Source organism: Gorilla gorilla, chromosome 21, assembly GCF_029281585.2.
Source record: "Gorilla gorilla gorilla isolate KB3781 chromosome 21, NHGRI_mGorGor1-v2.1_pri, whole genome shotgun sequence".
NCBI classification, from domain to species: Eukaryota; Metazoa; Chordata; class Mammalia; order Primates; family Hominidae; genus Gorilla; species Gorilla gorilla.
The window spans coordinates 35054397-35072227 of record NC_073245.2 but is presented as its reverse complement, the minus strand read 5'-3'; the positions used below and the strand labels follow the sequence as shown (position 1 = coordinate 35072227).

At 45.9% G+C, this 17831-nt stretch overlaps 1 protein-coding gene across 2 annotated transcripts; it reads left to right on the top strand.

The window, feature by feature from the left end:
* The first annotated feature begins 268 nt into the window (after window positions 1-268).
* Window positions 269-13244, top strand: VSX1 (visual system homeobox 1). 2 transcript variants are annotated; one of them, XM_055372578.2, is made up of 7 exons: window positions 269-737; window positions 2891-2969; window positions 3458-3581; window positions 4547-4727; window positions 5860-8819; window positions 9778-9907; window positions 10403-13244. In XM_055372578.2, the coding sequence occupies exons 1-5, from the start codon at window positions 314-316 to the stop codon at window positions 6147-6149; spliced, it is 1098 nt and encodes a 365-aa protein (XP_055228553.1). In that variant the 5' UTR covers window positions 269-313; the 3' UTR covers window positions 6150-8819; window positions 9778-9907; window positions 10403-13244. The 2 variants fall into 2 exon arrangements, with proteins under 2 accessions (XP_055228553.1, XP_004061970.1); XM_004061922.3 differs by lacking the exons at window positions 4547-4727; window positions 5860-8819; window positions 9778-9907.
* The last annotated feature ends 4587 nt before the right edge of the window (window positions 13245-17831 follow it).

Sequence of the window (17831 nt, the reverse complement as noted above, 5' to 3'; positions counted from 1 at the left end):
CGGAATCATTGTCCCTTACCTTCTTTCCTCCCCTCCCTCCTAGAATGGGGGTGGGGTGGGGTGGGCTGGACAGAAGAGAGGAGAAGGAGGTGACTGAGGGGACTGCAGCTGGGTGGGCGGTAACCGAGGGGAGGGGAACTGGTGGCGTCCCCATCTCGCGGGGTCCGGAACGGCGACGCGCCCGCGCCCAGCTGATTGGAGCCCTTCAGGCCTCCCGCGCCCGACCGGCAGCCCAGTCCTATAAAGCTTCCTCTAAGCTGGGCCCTCCGCAAACGGGATCCAGAGAGGCTCGCGCCTTGCTTGCTAAGGAACCATGACCGGCCGGGACTCGCTTTCCGACGGGCGCACTAGCAGCAGGGCGCTGGTGCCTGGCAGTTCCCCTAGGGGCTCGCGCCCCCGGGGCTTCGCCATCACGGACCTGCTGGGCTTGGAGGCCGAGCTGCCGGCGCCCGCTGGCCCAGGACAGGGATCTGGCTGCGAGGGTCCGGCAGTCGCGCCGCGCCCGGGCCCGGGGCTTGACGGCTCCAGCCTGGCGCGTGGGGCCCTACCGCTGGGACTCGGCCTCCTCTGTGGCTTCGGCACGCAGCCGCCGGCGGCCGCTCGAGCGCCCTGCCTGCTCCTAGCCGACGTGCCGTTCCTGCCGCCCAGGGGCCCCGAGCCCGCTGCCCCGCTGGCTCCCAGCCGTCCTCCGCCTGCGCTCGGCCGCCAGAAGCGCAGCGAGAGCGTCTCCACGTCCGGTAATCAGGCCCGCGCTTTCCGCTCCTGCCCCTGTCCCCTAGGCTCTGAGCCGCGCAGGGGTCACAGACCATCGCCCCTGGCCCCAGCGGCCCAGATCTAAGCGGGGAGCCCAGAGCGAGGCCCCGTCGCGGGAGGGGCATTCGCGGAGCTGCGCCGCCTGCCCCTTGCTGCATCCCAAATCCCTGCCTCTCATCCGGGGTCCTGTTCCCTCAGCGATGTGGGACCGCCACCACCTGGTTCCGGGTGGAACCTTTTGATGAGACCCTGGGGTCTTCAACAACCATCTCCAGAGGGCCTTTTTTCCCCCCAGCGCCAGGCGCCAGTCTCCGCCTCTGGCAGCTGCGTGGGTCGGGAAGGCCCGGGCCTGTGGTGTTCACCAGCAGCACCGAGCAAGGTACCAGGTGGAAACGCGGGCGGAAATGATCGAATGATTGACGGGTCCTTGAAGAGTACGCGGCCTCGAGCCCTGGAACTGTCCGCCCCTCGGGGTGCTGAAAAGAGAGTCCCGGGTACCGCGCTCCTCTGCCGGCGCAGCGTCCTCCCAGTCCCCTGTGCAGGAGAAAGAAGCAACCTTGGGGATTCATTGTAGTTACGCCTAGAGATGTGTTCCCGGCCTACCCATTTCCCCAAAGAAATCCAGGCGGGTCGCGGGGAAAGAGAAGGAAGCAATGAAATTCTATAAAGGACAAGGGCTAAGGAAACGAGTGGTTTTGGGTGTGGGAGAGAAAAGAAAGAATTACACAAGAAAGGATGGACTGGCGAAGGTATGTGGTAGAATCTAGAGCTGAGCATCCAGGCAGCCAAGGCAAAAAGAGTAGACTGGGTCTCCTGATACTAAAGGGAAGCATGTCAAATCAATAGGCAGGCACGTTTTTGCTCCACTCTAAAAGGACTTTATTTCATGAGCTTCTACGTAAGATAAAATGAAACTCCCTATTAGTGTCACTAAAAATGCAAAAACTGTTTTCATGGGATGGGTTCTTTCTTACAAAACCAAAGGCAGCTAAATCCAACTCTGCCAGCATTTCTGAAAGTCTGGAGCAGAGCTGTCCAAGAAAAATGAAATGTGATTGCATGTTTGACGGAAATTTCTCACAGTCACATTAAAAGTGAAATGAATCTAAATACTATATTTTAACCCAACAATGATAGCAAATATTATCATTTTACACATAATCAATACAAAAATATTTTACTTTTTAGGAGCACTAAGTCTTCTAACTCCACTAAGTGATTTATGTTTACAGCATGTCTTGATCTTACTGGCCACATTTCATGTGCTTAATAACCTTATGTGTCTCATGTCTCATCAGGTTGGACAGCCCAATACAGAATGTTTTAATCCAAGCCAGGTTTCTGGTGAACTAATTGATGGACGAGTAAAACTAGTATTATTTAGTTATTTTTGCCTTTATTCATTTTAAAGATATTTTGAGGCAATTATGCCTTCTAGCAATGAATCTCACAATAGTTTGGTCTTCTTCTTTTCCATCTAGACTTTTTGATGTATTGGGTATAAAAAGGTAAAGCACAGTGGAGTGGTTCTCAAATTTTCAAGGGCAACTACAAATCATCTGAGCACACTTGTCAAGAATGAGCCTCCTAGATCCCACCTCCAGAGATTCTGATTTGGTGCATCAGGGAAGGGGTGCAGTTCTGACGAGGGTTCTGATGTCACAAGCCCCAGACTTCCTCTGGGAAATGTTGGTGTAGAGGTTAAGATGATGAGGCTGGGGGCATAGGGGTGGATGTGTTTGGAAGCAGTGTGGGGATAGAGAGTGCAATCAGTGGCTGAGTAGTTTTGGCTTCAGATAATCTGGGATTTGAATTCTCAACTTCACCATTTACTACCTGTGTGATTTTGGGCAAATTACTTAAACATTCGGTGCCTCAGTTTCCTCATCTGTAAAAATAGGATGATAATAATAGCAGCCATTTTGGTGTTTTATTATTATATTAAGAATACTTGAGATAATGTATGGACAGTGTTAAGCACAGAGCCTGGGATCTAGTAGGCACTAAAAATGCTAGCTCATATTGTAAACTACTTAAGTACCCAAGAGGTTCATAACTTCAATCCTCACATTAAAATCCAGGAAATAGAGGGGATATGATCACCCTTAAAGTCCTCTTCTTCTTTCTGTGCCATCAGATGAGGACAGCCAGTCTGAAGACAGGAATGACCTAAAGGCATCCCCCACCTCGGGCAAGAGGAAGAAGCGGCGGCACAGGTATAGGGCCAGGCAGTCCCCTCTGCCTGCCGTTCCTTGGGACACAGCCCAAGGTTTATGGCACCTGCATCTGAGAATTTATGGCCCGGCATGATAGCAGGCCCAGTGGTTTCCTGGTTGGCAATGGGAAGGGCACAGAAGCCATTTGGGAAGATAATTCTGCAGTTCCTAGGAGGCTGGGAAAATGCTACAATCTTGCTAGCATTTTTTGGGGAGCATTTTAAAGACAATTTTGTGGATCTGTCAAATGGATTTTGTCAGAATGAGCTGATGGAATTCATTAAGAAAGAGCTAAAGAACTGTTTTCGTTTGAATCAAACTTCTGGACTTTACATCAGCTAATCATTCAGAGGTGGGGTGTTCCATTATCATGAAGTGGCTTCTAGGGTCTGGACAGCAGAGGAAGCAGGCAGGGTGGTCCTTAAGGCCAGGGAGGCTGCTGTTCCCAGGGGACACGTGCCCACGTGTGTGTTTTGGGGTCCTTGCAGGACAGTTTTCACTGCTCACCAGCTGGAAGAGTTGGAGAAGGCGTTCAGCGAGGCCCACTACCCTGATGTGTATGCCCGAGAAATGCTGGCTGTGAAAACTGAGCTCCCTGAAGACCGGATACAGGTGTCTGGGGTCCCTTTTCTCCGTTCCAAAGATACCACAGAGAACTTGTCATTCCCACATTCAGTGAGCCAATCAGCAGTCCCTTCTCTATAGCCAACACGCTCCCTTTGCATAGAAACTGAGGGTCCCTTAGCTGAAGGCACCACAAGAGCTTGCCCCTATGACCCTCATGCCTTTTTTCATTTTATTATTATTTAGTATCAAATCATTCTTTAAAATCACATGATAATGTGTGCTGCAACTAGAAACTATAAAGATATGTCAATGAAAAAAAAAAAAAAAAGAGACTACCTCTCCATCTCAAACCCTGAAAGAAATCAACACAAATGCCTGAGAAGACCTTTCTCTACTTTGTGGAGTATATTATCTGCCCCTGAATATGTATGTGCATATACATATCTACGTGCATATATACACACACTCACATGCATACATAGAATTTTGCTCTTGGTTTTATCAGAAGATATGTCACTAACTCTTTTTTTAACAGCTAAACCGTATTTCATAATAGTCCTTTATTAACATAATGTTTTTAATGAGAAATATCACCAGCAACCCAATAGCCTAAGCTCGGAAGGAGCCAGTGCCCCAGTGAACTCTTTCCAATTAATGAGAAAAAGCAGGAAACACTGTAGTTGACCTCTTCACACAATGTGGGAAAAGGGAGTTTGATTCTTTAGTTTTTTTCATTCCTGACTCTATGGAAACTTCAGTGGACGTGGTCACAAGTGTCCCTACCGCGTTGAATGCCCGTGAGTCCGGACCGCACGTGGGCGCTGCTGGGGGCTCGTGGGCGCGCTCCCTGAGGGCGGCTGGTTGGCCCTCGGGAGCTATTTCCTTCAGAAATAGCATGGGATCATGCTCGGGAGAGAAGCTCCGAGCCCAGGGACGCCGCCTCCGTTCCTCCAGGCGCCCCTCTTCACTGTCTCTTCTGTGTGCCTTCTGCTTCTCCTGCTTTCAACCAGGTCTGGTTTCAAAACCGCAGGGCCAAATGGCGCAAGCGGGAGAAGCGCTGGGGCGGCAGCAGCGTGATGGCCGAGTACGGGCTGTACGGGGCCATGGTGCGCCACTGCATCCCGCTGCCGGACTCCGTGCTCAACTCCGCCGAGGGCGGCCTGCTGGGCTCCTGCGCGCCCTGGCTCCTGGGTAAGGAAGGGCCCCCGGGATGGCACGGCTCGAGGTGTTGTAGGAGGTGGGGGAATCCCAGGGTGTCCCCACCGAGGCAGCCATTTCCAAAGCAAAGCAACGTCAGTTTACTGAGATTCAGGTCCAGAACCGTTCTTATTATTTTTAATTAATAACAAAGCTTGCAGCAACTGGATGGTTGCCTCATTTTTCACAGAGACTGTCTAGGCTGTGTGGAAGTCTCACTGGGCTATGCATGCTAAATATGTATTTGGGATTTAAGGGTGAAATGACATCATTGCATTAACAGCATCCAAGTGTTGAATGCTGTTAGAATTTTTAGAAACCATACAATTTAGGGCACTTGGTAATAGGAAACAGGGCAGTGCTGAGCAGCGACCCCTGGAGACAGTGAGCCCCTCCATCTGAGTCAGGAGGGCTGGCCCCGGGCTTGGTTCTGCCATGAACAACCTGCCGAGTGGCTTTTCTGTCCCTTAGATTTTTGGTGCTCAAAGAGTCTCCGCTGCTGAGGCCCAGCACTCTCAGGATGCTCCACCCTTGTTGCCCTGTTTGCTGTCGCCAGAAACCAACAGGCAGGGATCACAGATTGTGGGAATGAGTCACAGATGAGTACCTCCGGGCACGGGGTAATTAGTTAGGAGGATCATAGTGGCATTTTAGGTTTAGATGGAGGAAGTTTTTTGCTCAGCGAACAGTTTTTGAACAGCTACCAAGCAGCCCTATCCTGGGCACTGGAGGTTCCAATCATAGATATGTCTGGACTTTGCTCTCAAGGACTGAAACACTAGAGGGAGCATTGTAGGCAGTGACCCAAACTGGCTCATCTGAAATTACACAAACAGGTGGGGGAGGGCGCTTACTGGCATCTGCGAGACCGCAGCCTAGGGGAAAGTGGGCCCAATGCCAATCACTGTGTCATCCAAAACACCTTTGCTGGATGTGACCCGGGGTCAGACACCTGCTTTAAACCCCTAAGGTGGGAGTTACCTACCTGCCTCTCCTGTAGACCCCAGAGATAGGCACTGACAAGGACAATTCTAGTGGGATTTAGAGAACAATAAGAAGGAAATTTACTTCATTGCTGAATTTAAATTTTTATTTTTATTTTTTCCTTTTTTTTTTTTTTTACAAGGGATGCATAAAAAATCCATGGGGATAATAAGGAAGCCAGGAAGTGAAGATAAGTTGGCAGGACTCTGGGGCTCTGACCACTTCAAAGAAGGTTCTAGCCAGAGTGTGTCAGGATCACAGAGAGGCTCAGATAAAGTGAGCCCTGAGAATGGCTTGGAAGATGTGGCTATTGACCTCTCCAGCTCTGCCCGGCAGGAGACCAAGAAAGTGCACCCTGGGGCTGGTGCTCAAGGAGGCTCCAACTCCACGGCACTGGAGGGGCCCCAGCCAGGGAAGGTGGGAGCCATATGAGACCCACAGGTCCCACTGTCAAAGGCTGAAAATGTGCATATTCCTCACTGGCATTTTCCAAAAGACAAAAATGGTCCAAGACATATACTCTCAGTTTGATTTTCTTCTCACAATGTCAAGATAAAATGCAATGCCACTTGCTTTAAGAGGACAGATGAGTGACCTAGGGAAAATTCTATTTCATTCTAGAATGGAAATGGTTCCTTAATGGCACTTTAACCAGTTAACTTGGTGCAAAACTTTTGATTCTCTTTTGTAGCTTGAGCAGGGAGGATCCGAAGTTCAAAAATGATTTCACTGCTGGGCATCATTTGAGATGTGTGGTTCAATGTACTGTATAGATGAATAGGTTAGGTCTGATGTCCTCATTCTCAATTAGGAAATATAAAATGTCTAATCTCCAGAAGAATCTGAGATCATTATAGTGAAGACTCCATACAGACACATGAATGAATTATATTGTCTTTACCTTGAACTTGGCCTTGGATATTTCAATTTTCTTGTTAGGGAGTAATTTTGTGTTTTCTTGAGTGTCACTTGATAGGCTATGCATATTGGAACTCAAACCCATACTCTGGTCGTTTCTGCATTTCCTTTAAAAATAGCATGGGATCATATTTAAACAATTGTTGGATAGCTGGAAACAGTGTTTTTAGGTCAGACCAGGCTTTTGGTTTTTCAAAATTTGTGATTGAAAGCACTTTAGTGACTTGGATTTTGTAAATCTTTCCTTTCCTGCGTTTCCTTTGCCATTTATTTATTCTTTAAAAATAAACATTTTGTGGTGTGTTTGCTTTTCAAGGCACTCCTCTATTACACACTTGTACATCTCCACTATCTCTGATCCCAGCCAGGATCTCCCTTCACCCCTTCTCAACCTGGGGACATGTGACACATTTTATTCTTCAGGCTGCAGCTCTTACCATGTGTTGCTTTGTCAACTCCTCTGGGGCAGCAGCTGTGTCTGATTCACTCTTTGGAGTTCAGAGGCCAGAGAGATACCTTCTAGTTGATGGGAAAATATGGTGCTTCCTGAAGAAGGAGGGGCAGTACGAGGAAAGTGTGGAACTGCTCATCATGAGGGCTTTCTCTGGGAACTGGCCCAGTGATCTGTCAGGCTAGGCTTGGTGCTCCCATCTCTGCAGGTGAGAAAACAGAAGCTCTCTCCCTTTGGCCTATTTTTCTCATCCTATGCTAGTTCCATACTCTTGGGAAAATTAAACATCACCAGTTCCTTTCTGTAGCAACAAAAAATGATAAGCCCTATGTTCTTGTATTAATTCTGGCTAATAGATATCATAACTGAGGCCTGAGACTGCACCCATAATGAGCAGTTGGCATGAACTCTAGAAGTTCTTCTGTCTTTCCTGTTTAGAGACGGCAGCCCTGGCTCCAGGCTCTGTAGCCACACAGGTTCTGCCTCCCAGAGGGTTGGTTCTCAACACATTTCCTCATGTTTACTCCTCGGTTGTTGCTTCCGTCCCTCTTCCTTAGCTTATCCAGGATTGAGTTTGGGAGAGGGAACCAGTAAGCTGTGCAACTTACATACATCATCACACTTAGACAATACGGGCAGCCACTAAAATTGTAACAGTAAGGCTTATTTATTAATGTGGAATGATGCTGACAAAATTTTGCTGAGTAAAAAAATCCCTAAAAAAGAAAAAAGATAGAAATAAACAAATATGTAAAGCAGAATGAAAATGAAATGAATAACCTTAACAACTGGTTCTGCATACAAAATATACAAGTAGTGGACAAATCTCTATGTAATATTACAAAGGAAAAGGAGAAAATAGGAAGTGGCACGAGAGAAAGGGGCTAGAAGCACTGAAGTAAAAATGGAAGGATGCTTTCTTAACATAAGGAACTGTCTTCAATATGGCAGGTTAATATTTTATAATGTATACATACATACACGTGTTTATATGTACGTATATAAGAGCAGAGTCTTTGAGGCGGCTTTGCCACCTCTAGCCATGTGACCTTGGATGAGTTTCACTACCTTTCTGATCTCTTGGTTTTTCAACTGTAAAATGGGGATGACAGCAGAACACTCATTTTTCTGAAGATTAAATGAGATGACATGAGTAATATACTTGGCTCAGTTTCTGGTGTAACTGAGGAAGGAGCAAATTAAATATTAACTATTATTACTGTAATTATTGGCATTTCTATTAATATCAAAAATCGAACGAGAAAGTTTGTTATCATTATCATTTTTTGACAATATGGGACAAACAAAATAAATCATGGAATAATAGCTTGTTGGAATGGTCTGCAACAACAACTCAAGGAGAACTCTACGAACACAGCAAAACGTCGCCCTAAGAGCAGGGCTCGGTGTGTCATCGGGCTGCTCTCTCCCTGGCTGTGCAAGGACCAGGAGCTCAACTGGCCACGCCCCACAGAGGACCACCGCTGTCCTGTGTGACTAGAGTCTGGAGACGAGGACTTTGAGCCGCTCACGAACATCATCAGGAATCCAGGACTCAAGCTTGTCCCTGCAAGGTCACTGGAGGTTCCTGAAGTCCAGACATCACAGTGGAGACTACCTATGGCCACATTTCATCAAGGAGTAAACCCCCACCTGCTAGCAGAACCTCTCTCACTCCTCATTGGTCAGCACTGCATGTCGCGCTCAGGCCTTAGCCAATCATCACCAGCCAGGTGGGCAGAATTCCTTGTTTGGTTTAGTCCAATCAAAATTCACCTCTGGGGCTAGGTCGTGGCCAGCCCCCACTCTTTTTGCCCATTAACTAATGTAATTTGGCCCCTTTCAACAAAGAAGAAAGAAAGGGGAATGACTGGTAACCAGCCAACCAATAGGTCATCCCTATGCAGGAGGTAAAGTAGTGTGTGTGTGATATTAAGAGAGAAAACAAGAAACGTGCATAAAGACGAAAAAATAGACGAAAAATTTTAAAAATATTCATAAATTTTTCATATCATGGACAAATGGATACTTTGAATTTTTAAATATGTTCTAAGTTTTGTAAAATTAGTATGTAAAAATAAAATAATTTTAAATATTAATATTATTAAAATATTAACACCGCTTTCTCAATATAGGGTTGAATTCACATGAGACAAAAACGCTTTTAAAAATATCATATGAAAATTTTTCAGGATAAAGAGTTCACATCTTGCCAGTGACTCCTGCGTGGTTCTCACAGTGCCAATCTGAGGATGCAGAGGCCAGCAGGATTGTACACGTGGTCCTCTCAACCCTCACTCAAATCCCCCAGCACGTCAGATTGGAATCTGGCTACAGACTGACAGCAGGACTGAATTGTTTCCAGTGTTCAAAATTGTTTGCCAGCTGAAAGTGGCTGTTAAAATCCAAAAGGAGATTTCAAAAAATTACAATTTTAGTAAGGCGAATTTGGAAACATTCTTAATAGGAACCAGTGTAACACTCTTGGCCCTGTAGCAGCAGGAGGCAGCACCTCAGGACTTGAGGACATTCACGAATTAAGGTGATATTTTCAGAAATGATAGAAGAACAAGATATAACAAATAATGCTTTTTCCTTAGGTTTAATCGTATAAAAACAATATATGAAAACACAATTGTTTTCTGTGGTCAATGAATCATGTTCAAATTCATTATCTCTTTGCATTCTCAGAGGGTGAGACATTGGGCTGCAGAGAAATGAAGTGAACCTGCTAAGCCAATTGTCAAATGGATGAGAAACTCAGAGCCAAGGATCGGGAAAATACCCTTAAAGAACGAGGTGATGGCTGAGTCTGTCCCAGGTCAGTGCTTTGATAAGACTGTGATCATCACAGCAGGGTAGTATTGACTTGGGGGGACAAATGGACCCATGCAGCAGGAAAAGGAGCAGGCAGCACACACACGTGTGGACACAAAGTGGGTGCGGCTGACACCGGGGGAGGGCTGGCTTTTTGGTAAGTTACTGGGACAACTGTCCATATGGGAAAACATACAATTGGACCTGTACTTCACACCTTACAGGAAAACACTTCCAGGTGGATTAAAGACATGGTGTATGTGTGGGATGTGTGAAAGGCAAAACTATAAAGCTTTCAGATGTTTTGGTTTAGAAGATCCTTCAATTATCCCCAAACTGTGGCTTAAAACAACCATTTTAAGGTCACAATTGTGTGCATCTGTTTCAGCTAAGTTCACTAAGCCACAGTCTCTCACTCTCTCTCAGTCCCACCTTCCCCTCTCTCTTTCTAGCTACATATATGCAAGAGTTGTTGTGAAATACTCTCCCTGTTTTCCAGTGCAAACTTCTGCTCCTGGAGGCTCCCGTTCACTGGACTTTGCAGGAGACACACAGGCTCCCCAAACCCCGCGGTGGCCCCTGATGACCTTCAGCTGAACCCTGTAATGCTGCTAAAGTCTGCCCCTCTGGAGAAGTGCTCAGGTAGCATTGTTCTGCCTCAGGAAGCATGCCGATTTTCCTGTGTCATCCTTGATGATCACTGCTACCAGACTTGCCCCCTGCAGGGCACCCCGATGTGCAAGGAATTCAACAACCTAGGAGTTGAAAGCATTGGTCTCCCAAGTTCAGTGTGTTCTTTCCCGTATCTATTACCAGCTGATGAGAATAAACCTGCAGTCATGACAGCTAGGTCCTAGTGACAGGTGCAGAAAGCTGCTCTTACAGAAACTCTCCTCCTTATTAAGAGGCTTTGTCTATCACTCGGAACTGCTTCTACGCAAGATTATCTGTTGAAAGGGAACTGTCCATACCAGGGCATTGTTCTGACTTTTCTGGACTTCCTCAACCCAAAATGCCTTGAAGAAAAAAAAAAAAAAAGACACTGAGTGTTAGGGCAGGGTCTCACTCTGTCTCCAGGCTGGAGTGCAGAGGCACGATCACAGCTCACCACAACCTCTAACTCCTGGGCTGAAGTGATCCTCCCACCTCAGTCTCCTATGTTGCTAGGATTACAGCGTGAGCCATTGCCCCAGCTACTCCAACTTAAGAGTTCCCCCAAGGCTGGCTGCCCTTCTCCTCTCCTTCCATCATGAATGACACATGGGCATCCCCTTCGGCTAGCATGGCTGACCTGTGCCTTCCTGGGTGCTCAGCTTGGCACCCATGTGAGTTTGCAGCCTGAAATTTTAAATGGAGGAGTTTCTGTGCTTTTCTGCCCTGGTTCCTCTTACTGACCCTCTAAGTCACCAGCTGTGGTCGTCTCCTCTTTGACCCCTGATCTCAACCCGGGCTTTGAAATGTGTTTGTTCACATAATTGTCCATTACCCACCCTTCCTGTCATTGCAGAATCTGTTGTCTCATACTGACATTTTAAGACTTTTTTTCACTTTCTTCTGTTGAAGATCACCTACTAAGAAAAAGTACTTCCTCCTTTTCATTCTTTCGTTATAAGAATTAATTAAATTTTAATTGACAAATAAAAATTGCATATTTATGGTGTAAGACATAATGTTTTGGAATGTGTATAGATTGTGGAATGGCTAAATCCAGCTAATTAACATAGCATTACCTCACATACAGTTTTTTTTGTGGTGTGAACACTGAAAATCTACCCCCTTAGTGATTTTGAGTACACAGTACATTGTTATTAACTATAGTCACCGTGTTATAGAGGACTTAAACTCATTCCTCCTGCAGAACTGAAATTTTTTGTCCTTCGACCAACCAGGCTGCCTCTTTTCTATTTCGCTCTTTAACACAGTCAATTTTGTGCAGTAACTAAACTGGGAAGTGGGGGAGATTCTGGGATCTCCTTTACTGTCCCATGTAGGGAGCCCTTGGAGGGCCAGGGATTCCATAACAATGACCAAGGTGAAGCCCAATATTGCACAGGAGTGTCTGTGTGCAGGGGGTTGGGGGGGCATTCCTTTTCCTAAGTAATGCAATGAGTCTTACAAGAAATTCCTGCGTGGGACACTTCTCTGCCGCAGATCACATCTCCTCAAATATCTCTTACTCCGGCCATTGCCACAGCAACTGGTCTTGCTTCCCGCTGTTAAATTCAGTTTAGTCTAAAGCTGCCTCCTTACATATTTAAGTCTGGCCAACAGGTTTCTTTGTACATAGTAAACTATAACCTAACTGGATGTGTAAATAGGCTATAACCTACTCTCATACCAATCACTGAGTTTTGGCCAATCACAGGGGGCCAACTGTTCAAACCGTGTTCAAATAAGACAACACCAAGCTGTAACCAGTCCAACCCTTTCCGTACCTCACTTCCGTTTTCTGTGTGTCACTTTGCTTTTTCTGTTCATGAGTCTTCTTTGGCCATGCGGCAGCACTGGTGACTCTCTGAACCTATTCTGGTTCAGGGCTGCCCAATTCACAAATCATGCTTTACTCAATTAAACTCTGTTACATTTAGTTTGCCTAAGATTTTTCTTTTAACACTGCCCTGGGGCTTCTCTGACTTTGAGATGTGGACGCCTTAGCTACCCCTGCCTGGTACTTCCACCTGTGGACCCTGAAGGACTTCCTAGAAGTCCATAGCACACACAAGGCAGCCCGTGACCAGTCGGGGGAGTTCTTGTGATAAATTCTCCTCTTCTGCCTCTGTGATGGAGACCTCTGAAGTCATTCTATGCAGCAACGTGAAGATCCTGGTGGCACCTAGCCCTGGTTGCCCTTGGCGTGACAGACTGGAGAAGGAACACTTGCTGGGTATTCTGTCCATCCCCTCTCCCACTCCTCAGTCCTGCATCCTCTCCCAAGTCAAGGCACCTACCCACAAGCCCACAAGACTGGGAGCAGGAGCGGGAGAGGATGCCAGGGACAACAACCCCAGCCATGACTGAATGCATCACAGAATCTGGAAGAATTATTACAACCTAAAATTCCTCCTGCACACACAAACTGGTTTTACTGAGTTCAGTTTTGTAAACAAAGTTTGCATCCAGTGAAATAGCCACTTTCGTGAATCTAGATGAAATACAGTCACTGCTCCAATCAAAAAAATGATTTTGGGATTTCTTATACATGGCCTGAAAATACTATGAGGCTCAATTTTTCAGTTTCCCCTTGTATTTCCATCAATTTTTGCTCATATTTTTGGAGTTGTCTGCAAGTTAAGAACTTCTAGATCTTCCTGGTGAACATTTATCATACAAAGTTTCCCCTTTTAACTTTCTTGCATTTTGTCTTACTGTGCATTTTGTCTGATATTTAATTCATATTTATTTGGTAAATGTTTTCTATACTTTTACTATCAACATTTCTAAATATGTTTAGGTTTGTCTATTGTGGAGTATATAGTTGAGATTTTGAAAAATCCATTCCAAAAATCTTTGTCTTTAACTAGAGAATTTACTCCATTTACATCAATTATAATTGTTGACATTTAAATTTTATTTTAACAAATTTATTTTTTGTGTGTATTTGCAAATGTTTTTTACCCTTTCTTTTAAATCTATTTCTCCTTTTTTTCATTTTTCAAACTGCTCAGTTTTCTTACCCCTTTTCCCCCTCTACTAGATTAGAAGGTATATATTCTGCTTCTATTTGTGGTTAATCTAGAAAATCTGACATGCATATTGATGTAAATGTAAAACTGCCCCGAACATTCGAGAAATTATAGGATGCTACTTTTGATTTCTTAATTACTTTCTACACTCTTGTTCAGGATTTTTCTTTTACCTTGTTTTTTTTTTAACCCCATGATGCAGGCGTTATTGCTATAATTTCATATCACTAATGTTTCTTTAGATTTACCCACAAGTGTAACAAGTTCCTTGCTCATTGTCGTTCCATTGCAGGCACACCACCCTTATTATCCTCATTTGGGGGATACTTTTCCTTCTTCTGGAAGTAATCCTGAAGTAATAGGGTGAAAAGCCTATAGTTTTTGTTTGTCTGAAAATGTATTTTGTGTTTGTTCTTGAAAGATGATTTCGCTAACTACACTATTCAAAGTTGACAATTATTTTCCTGAAATACTTTAAAGATTTTACTCAGCTGTCAGCTGTCAGTCTAAACACCATTCCTGTGTAGGTAATCTATCTTCACTCTCTGGCTCTTTAAAGACTAGCTGCTGATCTTTGGTTTGTGACAGTTTCGCAATCATGTGTAGAGGTGCCGCTTTCATTTTTATTTAGCTTGATTGGAATTTGTGTACTTCCTGAGCCTGAGTATTGTCTTTCATTAATTCTAGAAGTGTTGCAGCTTTTAATTCATTGAATATTTCCTCTCCCCTTCTCTCCTTCTAAAACTCCAAATGTGTGTGCGCGCATGTGCCTGTGTGTGGTGTGTGTGCATGTGGTGTGTGCGTGCACCTGTGGTATATGTGTGGTGTGTGTGTGGTGTGGTGTGTGTGTGCACACGTGTGTGTGGCGTGCACATGGGCATATGTAATGTGTGTGTGCGCGTGTTTGCTCACAAGTGTGCACGTCTGTGTGGTGTATGTGCGCGCATGTGTGTGTGACCATGCGCATGTGTGGTATTTGGTGTGTGTGTGCATGTGTGTGCATGTGTGCGGTGTGTGCACGTGTGTATGTGTGGTGGTGTGTGTGTGCGTGTGTGTGTGGGTGTGTGCCTGTGTGTGGTTTGTGTGCATATGGTGTAGTTGTGTGGGAGTGTGTGTGGTGTGTGCATGTGCGTGTGGTGTATGTGTGTGCGGGCACATGTGTGGTATGTGTGAGTGCATATGTGTGGTGTGTGTGAAGTGTGTGTGTGGTATGTGTAATGTGTGTGGTGTTTGTGCATGTGTGTGTTAGTGGTGTGTGCAGGTGCGTGTGTGTGGTATTTGTGACCACGTGTGTGTGTTGTGTGTATGTGGTGTGTGGGATGTGTGTGTGTTGTGTGTCTGTGTGAATGTGTGTGGTGTGTGTGTGCATGTGTGTGGCGTGTGCATTATGTGTAGTGTGTGTGGTGTGTGTGCGTGTGTGGTGTGGTTGTGTAGGGGTGTGTGTGGTGTGTGTGGTGTGTGTGGTGTGTGCGTGATGTGTGCGTGTGTGTGGTGTGTGTGGTGTGTGTGGTGTGTGCGTGATGTGTGCGTGTGTGTGGTGTGTGCGTGATGTGTGCGTGTGTGTGGTGTGTGTGTGGTGTGATGCCTGTGTGTGGTGTGTGCATGTGCATGACGTGTGTGTGGTGTGATGCCTGTGTGTGGTGTGTGCATGTGCATGACGTGTGTGTGGTGTGTGTGTGTGGTGTAGGGGGGGTGTGAGGGTGTGTTTGTGCTGTGTATGGTGTGTGTGGTGTGTGCGTGTGGTGTCTATGCATGTGGTGTGTGTGGTGTGTGCATGTGTGTGGTAGTGTGATATGTGTGTGTGCATGTGTGTGATGTGTGTGATGTCTGTGGTGTGGCGTGTGCTGTGTGCGTGTGTGGTGTGTGTGGTGTCTTTGTATGTGCGCACGTGTGTGTGGTGTGTGTGGTGTGTGCGTGTGTGGTGTGTTTGGTGTGTGCGTGTGTGTGGTGTGTGTCTGTGTGTGGTGTGTGCGTGTGTGTGTGGTGTGCATGTGTGTGCTGTGTCTGTGTGTGGTGTATGTGTGGTGTGTGCGTGTGTCTGGTGTATATATGGTGTGTCTGTGTGTGTGGTGTGTGTGTTTGGTGTGTGTGGTGTGTGTCTGTGTGTGTGTGGTGTGTGTCTGTGTGTGTGTGTGTCTGTGTGTGTGTGGTGTGTGTCTGTGTGTGTGTGGTGTGTGTGTGGTGTGTGTGTGTGGTGTGTGTGTGTAGTGTATATGTGTCTATCCCATGCCCCATGTCTTGCATCCTCTTTTCTAAATTTTCTTTCTTTTTTACTCTATGCTACAATTTCTATTTAATGGGAAAATTTAATTAATTCAGTTATTACTGATATGATGTATGGACATATCTCTTGATCTTATTTTATATTTCCCAACTTGCCATCCTTGCTTGTTCCTTCCCCACTCCACCCTTTCCTGTTTTGTTTTATTAAAATTGACCAACTTTTGTTCCATTTCTTTCACCAATGGTTTGGAAATCACATACTCTTTTTAGTTTTCTAATAATTATACATAAAATTTAAACATACCTAATAAACATGTTTCTATTACTATGTAGAGTTAGCCTGCATTTATATCATTCCTCCATCCAGACAAAAACTTTTGCATGGCTTTACTTTACTTCTACTTCTCCCTGGTCCCCAGCCAAAAAACCTGACGCTTTCCCCAGAGCACCTTCGCAGTGCTCCCAGCTGCCCTCTCAAGCCACTTCCCAGGTCTGGCTGCCATTGTTAGACGCTACTGGACCGGAAATCTACCAAAACGTCAATGCCTGCTTGCATGTAAGTCCAGGATAAAGTTAATTCTAGTTAAACTAATATGAAAAGAAAACCACAAAGGGTGTTCCTGACTATATCCCTCAGTTATAGTTTCTGCCTTGAATTCTAACCCATTTGCCTGCTACCTGCCAGGGGCTCCTCCTCAGAATTTCTCTTCCACCAAGGGATTTGTGTTTTCCCAATTTATCAGACTTTTAAAGGAATCTATCTATCTATCTATCTATCTATCTATCTATCTATCTATCTATCTATCTATCATCTATCTATCTATCTATCTATCTATCTATCTATCTATCTATCTACCTATCTATCATCTATCTATCTATACACTTCCTGTACCCAGTCCTCCGTCTTGATGGAGGATGTATCTTTGCGAGGGCGAACAGATTTCTCATATCCTCATCCAGAATTCCCCGAGTTCAGGACTATCACACTGCCTTGGCCATAGTCAGTCTGTGTTGATTAATTTACTAAGGAGACAAAGGTTATTCCGAGAGGGCTCATTATTAGGGAAATGCTCCTGGGCTTCCTTTGATGGCGATATGATCTTAAGGAATGCGTGAGTTCTTCTGGTTGGCTTGTCCTGCGGAAGACTTGACAGATTGCTTAGATAGGCTGGAAAGCAGCATCAGTTACAGCGCCAGGGGGCAGTGTTGGCCAGCTTTACAATTTCTCAACATTCAGCCCGGTAAGAAATTTGACTAATGCTATTAGTTCCTCATCAATAGATACACATCCTCTTGGGTCCTCGCTGGTGTTTTCAGGACTGGGGCCATGTTTCATCTCTCTTTGGGACCCACAGAAACTGGTCCCTGAGAAAACCATGTCCAGCCCTAGCGATCAGCACCTTTGCAGACTAATTCCTCCCCTGCCTGTGGTCTCTGCTCAGAGCTGTGACTGCATCATAAACCTTCACAGCAGTGTTTGAGCTGAGAGGCTGGGAAGCCCAAGAAGTTCCTGAGGCGGTAGGCAGAGATGCGATGGCAGTTTTAGTGACCTTTGCCTTCTCAGGACAGAGCAAAGGGGCCGACAGCTCAGATCTAGCCAAAGGCTGTTCCCTGGTTTCCCTCTCCCCCTTGTAGCCTCTTATCATGGAGGGATCAAGAAACCAGGTGATTGCTGCAAAACAAGCAACCAAGCAATATCTGCGTGACGACTCAAGCAGTGCACCTGGCTCCAAGACCACTCGGGGACAGGGTGGGCCACCAGCAGGCATCAGGACCCCTGGCCCTCCATGTGTGTGGGGACTGGTTCAGGCTTCTGCTGGACGATGAAACTACAGGACAAAGCCATGAGGGCAGGTGGCCCCTGGTCTTTCAGGCACAGTGGAAACCCTGCTGCTGCTGGTGCCTCTGCCTGGGTGTGGGAGTCTGTTTCTCTGAGCACAGTGTTGAACTTGGGACTATCCCTTTTGTCCTCTGGACTATAAGCCTCCTCCTCTAAGGTCCACATTCTAGTTGTCACCCAAA